At 32.9% G+C, this 9,273-nt stretch overlaps 1 protein-coding gene across 1 annotated transcript; it reads left to right on the top strand.

Moving 5' to 3' along the window:
• The first annotated feature begins 555 nt into the window (after nucleotides 1–555).
• LOC115971077 (RGG repeats nuclear RNA binding protein A) lies at nucleotides 556–7,019 on the top strand. The gene is made up of 7 exons (XM_031090758.1): nucleotides 556–980; nucleotides 3,207–3,525; nucleotides 3,641–3,706; nucleotides 3,827–3,962; nucleotides 4,832–4,990; nucleotides 5,081–5,137; nucleotides 6,522–7,019. Exons 1-7 carry the CDS (start codon nucleotides 797–799, stop codon nucleotides 6,699–6,701), a joined length of 1,101 nt encoding a protein of 366 aa, XP_030946618.1. The 5' UTR covers nucleotides 556–796; the 3' UTR covers nucleotides 6,702–7,019.
• The last annotated feature ends 2,254 nt before the right edge of the window (nucleotides 7,020–9,273 follow it).

The raw sequence follows: 9,273 nt of genomic DNA, 5'->3' as shown, positions 1-9,273 counted from the left end.
GACTCCCTTGTAGGTGGCAAAATCACATTGCCCTCACACTTTAAGTTTGTTTTGGAAACTTGAATTTGAATTTTAAATCTCTTGATTTTGAATCAACTGATTTTAGAAATCATTTTGAATCTAAAAAATTGTATTTATTTTCAAGAGAATGAAAACACGAAAAAGTTGTATTCAGTTTTTATATTCAAATCCTATTTTTCTGAATACACCCTTTTTATGCTCAAACCAAATAGGCCCTTAAAATCCTTATTAGATTTTGTCAAAATTCAAATTTTGGATATTTTAAAACTATCCAAACAAAGTATTTAAATTCTTATCACTCAAATCCAAAATTTGCTATTCAAATGCACTATAAGGGTATGAATTAAAATTGAGTCCAAAAAAAAAAAAATAATAATAATAATAATTCCTATTAGCAAAACCGTTGTCATTTTGGTTTGACTCTCACAGCCTCGCTCATCGTCCGGCTGAGAGGTACGCAACCCACGGTCCTTAAAATGAACCGTACCGTACTGAATCACTTAAAACTAGGGTTTTTAAGATTAGGTATAGCCACTCTCTTATTTCTCTCCTGCCGTATTGGCTATTAGGGTTTTCCAGAGCTATTCCAAAATTTTTCGTTCCAATTTTTTTTTTTCTCTCCTCCCAAACATCTCTTTCTTTTTCATTCAATCTCAGATCGGTTTTTCTTTTTTTCTCTTTCATGGAGCTGAGTAAACAACACTAGGAACGGTTTCGTGGTTGCTGTGTAGGGTTCGTAAAGTTAGGGTTTTTCGGAGTTTTGAGCGAGAAAGAAATGGCAAGCATGAACCCATTTGATCTCTTGGGCGATGACGATAACGATGACCCGAGTCAGCTCCTCGCGGCTCAGGAGCATAAGCTCGGCCCTCTTGCTGCCAAGAAACCCCAAGCTCAACCAGCGGCTCAGCCAGCTAAGCCAGCCAAGCTTCCATCCAAGCCTGTCCCTCCTGCTCAAGCTGGTGAGCTCTCAGCTTCCATTTCCATTCTGGGTTTTTAATGCTTCTTTTAAATTCTTTTGTTTGGTTCGGATATTTGGGTTTTTGATGTTGTGTTGGTTTCATTTGGGTTAATTTATTCAGTGTTTGTTATATGCATTTTGTGGCTTGATGTGAGTTTTCTTTGTTGTTATGCATTTTGGGTTAGAGATTTGGTAACTTGGAATTTGTATGATGTGGTTTTGGACTTGTTTTGAAATTGGTATTGATTGTTGTTTGTATTTGTGTGCAGTAAATGTTTTGACTGAATCCAAACGATATCCAACTCATTGGCATTGGGCAAGAAAAGGAAATCCGATTTTTACATTTCATATTCACTAATTTTTTATATTATATAATCAAGTTTATAGTGAAATAAATCAAATGCTTTACTCTCTAAATAAACAACACATGATGGGTGTAATGCAAGGTCAAGATAGAGAGAGCAAATCCATCTGATATTTGAGATTTTGATAAATGAGCATTTCACTCTACAATGGTGCACTATATAATTAATTTATTTATTCAAAACATAACTTAAGTCATATTCATAAAACAATGGACAATGCTCAGCTGAATGACCTTTTATTCTGATTTTGAGCTCAATTGTTGTCTTTTCCTTGGTATTTATTTTGATGTGCACGTTTTTGTGTATATTCGAAGGTGGCTCTCAAATGGTTGAGCTTCGGATAATTCAGAAGTGTCAAGTTATGTATCAATTAGTTCTATATTTGAAGTCTAAGAACTTGATTCACTTGTGTGCTTTCCTTGAGAATAGATTGTATGATATTTTTTCTTACCCTCCAATATTTGCTGTTTAAAGTTATCCCCAAAAAAAAAAGGTTGAAAGTACGGGAAAGAAAGGTGAATGAAGGTTTGATTAGGGTGTTTTTCCAATTGAGTTTTTACTTCATTGGGACCTAATGGGTTGTATTTACTGTAATCTTTTAATGGAAATGTAATTGGTTTTCTATTTTTCTGTGACTCAAGTGAACTTTTGCAAATTATATTATTTTTTGCTTGGTTGCTCATAAAGTTGAGGAAATTTAAGGATGTTGCAATCTTTTCGTATTGTGTACCTAGTTCAATGTCTCATTCTAATTATGTAATCTGTGCCATATGATCTCTATATTTGCTGTGTTGATCTTTATTTTGTCTCAGATGTTGATTAGCTCTTTATTTTTGTTACTCTCTAATATAATCAGGGTTTAGAAACTCCTCTTTTGTCCCTCCCCTTTTACTTTCGGTTGTAGTATTCTTAATTTACAATGTTGTGTGTCTAAAAGGACATATGCTTTACCTGTATGTTTGTTTCATTGTTGCTCTCCCCGTTTGTGGTTTGCTAATAATGATTTTACTACTAATAATAAACCAACTAATAAATATTTTTCATTGTTTGAGTAATTTGTGCTTCTTATTTTTAAACTGCTGTCCTATTTACATATCATGAAACGACATTTTTATTTTTAATATTTAATTGCCTGATGAGTTAAAATTAATGTTAAAAAGAAAAGGATGATAATTCTTATGCCTTATGTTTTCTATTGCAAATAATGTTGAAAATAAATTTAATCTTAAAGCATATTTCTATTCCTGATTTGTTTTAAAAACCTGACACAGGCTATACCTAATCATTTTCTCTTTTCATGTGAAGAAGTGAAATGTATCAACCCAACTAACTCTGTTACTGTTGTTTGAGCTAAGTGTGTTTTTGTAGACTAAAAACCATAAATGATAGCCTTTAGATTCTGTGATTATGATTTTTTTACTTCGCTGATGGCCTCTTGGCCAAGTGGCACCTCTTCTTGAGGGACCTGGTAGGTGATGTCATGGGTTCAAGTCACAGAGTTTATGTGAGTTGCTTACCAATAAAAACCATATTCTTTTCTTTTCATTAGTTCTCTCTGCAACTGACAAGAAGTTGTTTCATATTAACTTCCTTAAAGAAACCATAATATTGCTGATTAAGTTAGTAAGTATGACACATTTTTATTACACCTTTTTATTGTTTGTTTCTAAAAAGTAAAGTGGAAGGTAAGAAACTGTTATGTAAAATAGATCACCATGTTTAGTTCTAATGTTATCTCTCTCTCTCTATGTATGCTATGTTGAGGTTATATTTCTCATAAAATCTGACACCTTTTATAGGGTGACTCATGCATGTGTCTTGCATATCTGATATTCTCTCTTCTTATTTTTTTGGTTGAGTAGTGAGGGAGGGAAAGAATGAAGTGGGGCGTGGAGGGGGCCGTGGCGGTGGACGCGGGTATGGACGTGGACGTGGTGGGGGTGGATTTACTCGAGATTCAGTTAACAATGAGAACACCTTTGGCAACAACAATGGATTCTCTGGTGGGGGGTACAGGCCAACTGAAGAGGGAGATGCAGGGAAGCCATCTGAGAGGCGTGGCTCTGGTGGACCTCGTGGTCCCTTCCGAGGTGGTCGTCGTGGTGGTTTTAGCAATGGAGAGGATGCTGAAGGGGAACGTCCACGTAGGACATATGAACGCCGCAGTGGGACTGGACGTGGGTTAGTGTTTTTGTTGAGATAATTGTTTTCATTATTATGATAGATGACATGATCTGTGCTTTACAGTCCTGTAGTTACCATTGCAGTGATTAATTCTATCTTTTTCTATAATCAGGAGTGAGCTTAAACGTGAAGGATCTGGTCGTGGTAATTGGGGAACTCCAACTGATGAAATTGCTCCGTAAGTATCTTTGCTGCCACTTAAGATTAGAATTCTTTGTGATGATATGGCTATTATGCTTCAATGTGATGTGACACCTACTTATTTGCGTGCATATCTGCACTTTTTTGCTAAAATAAGGGATGTTGAGGAGCCTGTAACTGAAAATGAGAAGAATGTTGGTGCTGAGAAGCACTTGGGAGGAGAGGACAATGTTGGTGATGCTAACAAAGAGAATCCTGTTAATGAACCGGAAGAGAAGGAGCCTGAGGATAAGGTAAATTGTCCTGTTGTTCAAGATGTTGGATATACTAGATTGGCTTGTTCTCCAGCATATACATTTTCTCCAATTGGAAGCCAGAAAATTAAAAAAGAAAAAACTAACAGCCACAGGAATGGTGGTTCTGATTTTTATTGCAATCATGTGAAGCGTAGTGTATTGCTTATTTTATTTGCTATTTTAGGCGCTTTAGCCCCTTAAAAAGGGGGAGGGGGGGCGATATTACTATGTTGGGATTAGTAAGAAAATTCAAGGCAGGAACCTAAGCCTTATTTATGCCAAGGGCCTTGTAGCTGAATTGGTACCTCCCCATGTACAAAGTGCATGGGGGTTTAGGGGGAAAAGGGTTTGAGCTGCAAGGTTAGTAGCACGTTGTAATTATCTCTCAAAATAAAGAATTTAAGCCTTAATTATTGGCAGTGTGCACTTTTCTTATTGTTTGATGTGATGGTGGATTTTTATAGAGAAGGCCTAACATGGGGATGTAGAATTCTTTTGTTTTTAACCAATTATATAAGATGCAACTTTACAGGTGTATCAACCTGTGTGCGCATTATGCTTGGGGTGGTTTTATTTTCCAGTTTGGGTTGCATAAGTTAGCCAACCCTAGAGAGTGCTGGATGGGTGTAAACAGGAAACAACATAATCCACTAACTCAGAGTCATGGTGCAAAATCACATTAATCAGATACTTAATACTTGTACTGGAGACGCAAAAAAAAAAAAAAAAGAAGCTTGAATATTATGAGTTTATCCTTTTCCTACTCTTAAGAATATTATATTTTATGGTATAAGAAACTTCTTTCTACTTCTATGTAATCCAGATTAAAGATATCATCCTAAAATTGCATAATATTCTTGTAATAGGAGATGACTTTAGAAGAGTATGAGAAGGTAGTTGAAGAGAAGAGGAAGGCTCTGCTTACACTAAAGACCGAGGAAAGGAAGGTTGATGTGGACAAAGAATTTCAGTCCATGCAGCCCCTTTCAACTAAGAAGAGCAATGATGAAATCTTTATCAAACTGGTGAGACTTTAGAACTCTTTAAATGGCTACCTTAATTCATTTTGATATGCCTTATGCAAGTATGTTGACTTGTTGCCATTTGGTCAATAGGGTTCTGAGAAGGACAAGCGTAAAGAAGCAGCTGACAAAGAAGAGAAAGCAAAGAAGGTATGGCTGTCTCTCTTATGCATGAACTAGCATTTAGTTTTCAACTTTTAGCAGTATTCAGTCATAGTATGATGGTTGTTTTAGTTGTCCATATCGGAGATGCTATTTGTGTTGCGTCTCTTTATCCTGCGACTAGAATAGGTTTTTTTTTTAAAAATTTTTTTATTTATTTCCCCAATGAGTAACTAGAAAATATTTACTTGCATGCTCTTTGTTCTTACTTTCTAGAGATAAATGATACATGTGCTATGTTTGCAAGTGTGCATGTTGATGTTGTGTTGAGCCAGCGGAATATTTGCTGTGTCAGAAGAGCTGGGATTGGAAGCATTGTTGGGATGGGGTGTCGCTCTTTGCCCCACAATGGATTATCTTATATTAATTCCATTGGTCATATCTGATGATCTACTGTTTCAGACAGTGAATGATCAAGATTATTTTTTTTTTTTTTGAGAGGAATCTCTAAGATTATTTATTTACTGATTTTCCAATGATCATCTTATCATCATCATTGTTTTGCCAGAGAATATATTCTACAAGTTTTTGGCGATGTTCGGAAGATTTTTTTTTAAATTTTTTTATAAATTGGAATTAATAACGGTAACTTGGCCATAAATACCATAATGTTTAAAGCTAAACAAATGAAATAAATCTTTGGGTAAATTATGTTATTCCCCTTATAGTTTGTGGGTGGTTTCTGATTAGACCATAGATTCTAAAAAGTTTCAATTAAAACTATTAACTTTCTAAGACATTTCAACTTGCCCCTTCACTGAGTTATTATTAACAAAAAGTAATGGAAATTCATATAAGTTGTGCTTATAACCTATATAGATTAAAAAAAAAAAAAGTCTCTATGTGAATGACATATAGCATTGTGGAACCAAAAAAGTGTACAAAATAATTTAAAAAAATTCTAAAACATAAATATAATTTGTTGAAGATGTTATGATCTTGATTTTTTTCATAATGAAAAACCACAGGATATTCATGTGCTGGATATTTTAGTGCCTATAAAAGTCTCATCACTCGTGTGCAATTTACTTGATTTTTTGTTAGTTCTAGTTGACCATGATTCTTTGAGGGGTCAATTAATATAGTGTTTCAACTGAAACTTGTCAAAATCTAGGGTTTAATTTAAAACCACCCCCAAATTACATGGGGAATTGTGTAATTTGCCCTTTTTTTTATGCACCTTTCTATGAAGATTCTTTTATCTTTTTATATTTTTGGTGTCTAATTATGAAAGTTGTTATTAAATCTCTATTGTGCCACATTATCCTGACTCCTGAGTACTCATTCTCTGGGAAGTATTTTAGTGCTGCTCAGGTCATGAATGTATCTGCTAGCTGTCTCCTTTTATTAATTGACTGATTTTTGTGTGTAGTCTGTTAGCATAAATGAGTTTCTAAAGCCTACTGAAGGGGAGAGGTCTTATAACCCTGGTGGTCGTCGAGGTCGTGGCCGTGGTTCAAGAGGAGGATTTGGTGGAAGCAACAGGAGCTTCAATGTAGATGCTCCTGCCATTGAAGATCAGCAGCAGTTCCCCTCCTTGGGTGGTAAATGAGAATTTTCCACTTGTTTCTTCTCTTTGGCTTCTCCATTGGGGTTCTGCTATCATTTCTGGAGTTTGAGTTACAGGCTATGCACGGGCACATTTGAAACTAATCTTTAATATTATGTTTGAGTGTATATTTTAGATGTTATTTCTGGACCGAGGACTCATGCATCAGTTTTGTTTTGAAATAGGTGAAACCAGGTAGTTACTTTTGGATATCTCGTTGTTTCATGTATTTGTTTACTTATGCTTCAAGCCAATGGAAGAGCTATAATGTTGGACTGATTCTGGGAAGGCCTCTATAGAAGATCCTCTAATTGGCGCTAATTGCTGTATTTTCTTTTCAATTTAACATTACAAAAACTAGCTTTTATCTCCATACATATACATGGATACACTTAAAGATACATAATATAATTCATATATATGTATATATATAATTTAAATACTATTAATAGTTATTTTTATATTTTGTTAACTTTTTAAAAAATTTTGTAAAGATATTATTAGGTATAAAATGTAAATTGTTCATTTTTTTTTTAATTATAGTGAAACATTAATTTTTTTTTTTTGATTCATTTATTCTAAACTCTTTGGTTTTTGTACTCAATAATTCATTTTGATGAATATTTATGATTTGGTTTTACATTTGATTCTAAAATTAAGAAATAAAACTCTTTAATAAAAAATAATTAAGGACACAGCGTAAAATTAGAACTCTAATTTGAAATTTTAATTTGAGTATTTTTTAGTTTTACTTATTTTATATATATATATATATATATAGATATAGATATAGATATAGATATAGATATGCAGCCAAAGTTGCCTCATGTTAAAGTTGTTTTTGTTTATTCAAAACCCAAACTTTATTGGCGAAGTTTAGGTGAGGCTTAAGTTTAATTTTTGTATGCTAATGACACTAAAAAATATTCGATTATGCCTAAAATTGGACATGGCAAAACTGGCTGGGATTTGCTAGCCCGACTCAAAAATGCCCATTTTGTTTCGAATTAAAAATGGGCCAACTTGTGGCTCGCCTTTTTTTAAAAAAACTATATGGCATTATGGCGAGGTGTGTTAAATTACTCCTAGGTACATAACATTATTATAAAACACATGATGAACTTGTGTTCTGGCAGTTCTGCCTCCTATTTACCAAAAAAAAGGTAAAATGTTAAATGAAAGGGAGAAAAGAAAAAATATACAAAAGGAATTATATATTAATATATCTATCTAAGTATCAACAACATGTCCAATTTTTTTATTTTATTTTATTTAATTTTATCCAAGTTTGTCTATTTAATTTTAATATAGTATTAATAGTAATAATGTAATATTCTAATATCCATCTGATCTAAGTATATAACTAGCACGAAGCCACTAACCCGACCACAGTGAGTCAGTGACAATTGACAAAATAACAAACGGTAAACAAAACAAAATAATTCAATAGTGACTCAAACAAAATAATTGTAATTTTTTTTAATGATTAAGAATTTGAGCATTATGAAAGTTGTCATAGTGCCAAAACAAAAAAAAACCTCAATTGGACTTATATTTAGAAGAGAATAGACTTCGTAAAAAGAAAAATCTAAAGTTGGAAGTTCTCCCTTAGTGGAAAGAACATTACAACTGATTTCCAAAATTCTCTTTAATGGCACGAGATCTCATGAGTACAAGAAAAAAAATGCATTTGAATCAAGTTTTAGCACAAGAAAAAAAATTCTTACTCTGTATCGATCATGTTTTTTGCTTAAGAATGTGGAAGCTATGTTATGTACTAAAAGTTGGTTATATGGATTTGAAGGTATTTTAATTTATTAATAGAGTCATATAAATTATATATTTTTAACTCTTTATTGATAAGCTTTGATTTTCTTTCATGATACACTTACGTTATATTAAAATATTGTACTATAGATGAAGATATTGATGCAATTGGCCAACTTGAGCTACAATTCGCAAGTATGAATATTTGTAGTGTTAAATCTACTACCAATATTGAGTAGATTGAGATATAGTTACTATAAAATATTTACTTGTTTTTCTTTAATTAAATTGTTATATTCATTTTTAAAGGTTTTATATTTAGTTTATCTTTTTATATAATCTAACGTTATTATGATTTTAAATGCAACAGAGATTTGTGCACTTAAAAAGATTGATAACTTGAGATGGTCCATAATATTTAGTTTTGTAATTTTTTTTTTTTTTTTGGTTTTTTTGTGGGAATAATACCATTAGTGAACTTTGAATTTGAAGTATGTAAAGAATTTTAGTCATACTCAAAAAGAAAAAACTATTTGAATTGCAAAGATATGGAAATCTTTATGTTTTTTGGTTTGTTTGTTTTTTTTCCTTCACATCACATGTATAACAGTAAATTAGTAACAAATCATCTAACTATTTGATTTGATTCATTCTTTTATTATTTTTTTTAATGTGAAAATATGGGCCAACTTGACCCAACCCGCAACTCGATTGATCTAACCCATTTTTAACCCGTTTAAAATGGCCTGTTTTTAGCCCACAACCCGAACGACCTGACTCGACCGTTTGTCATGTCTATGCCTAATTT

This window comes from Quercus lobata, chromosome 12 (assembly GCF_001633185.2).
Source record: "Quercus lobata isolate SW786 chromosome 12, ValleyOak3.0 Primary Assembly, whole genome shotgun sequence".
Taxonomy (NCBI): domain Eukaryota; kingdom Viridiplantae; phylum Streptophyta; class Magnoliopsida; order Fagales; family Fagaceae; genus Quercus; species Quercus lobata.
The sequence above is the reverse complement of the archived record's forward strand: the minus strand, read 5'-3'. Positions and strand labels throughout refer to the sequence as shown.

Excerpts from the sequence above, each read along its gene's own strand:
- LOC115971077 (XM_031090758.1), top strand. The coding sequence starts at position 797 with ATGGCAAGCATGAACCCATTTGATCTCTTGGGCGATGACGATAACGAT. Across the intron at positions 3,707-3,826 it reads CCAACTGATGAAATTGCTCC|GGATGTTGAGGAGCCTGTAA; the intron begins GTAAGTATCTTT and ends TGCTAAAATAAG. Across the intron at positions 4,991-5,080 it reads ATGAAATCTTTATCAAACTG|GGTTCTGAGAAGGACAAGCG; the intron begins GTGAGACTTTAG and ends TTTGGTCAATAG.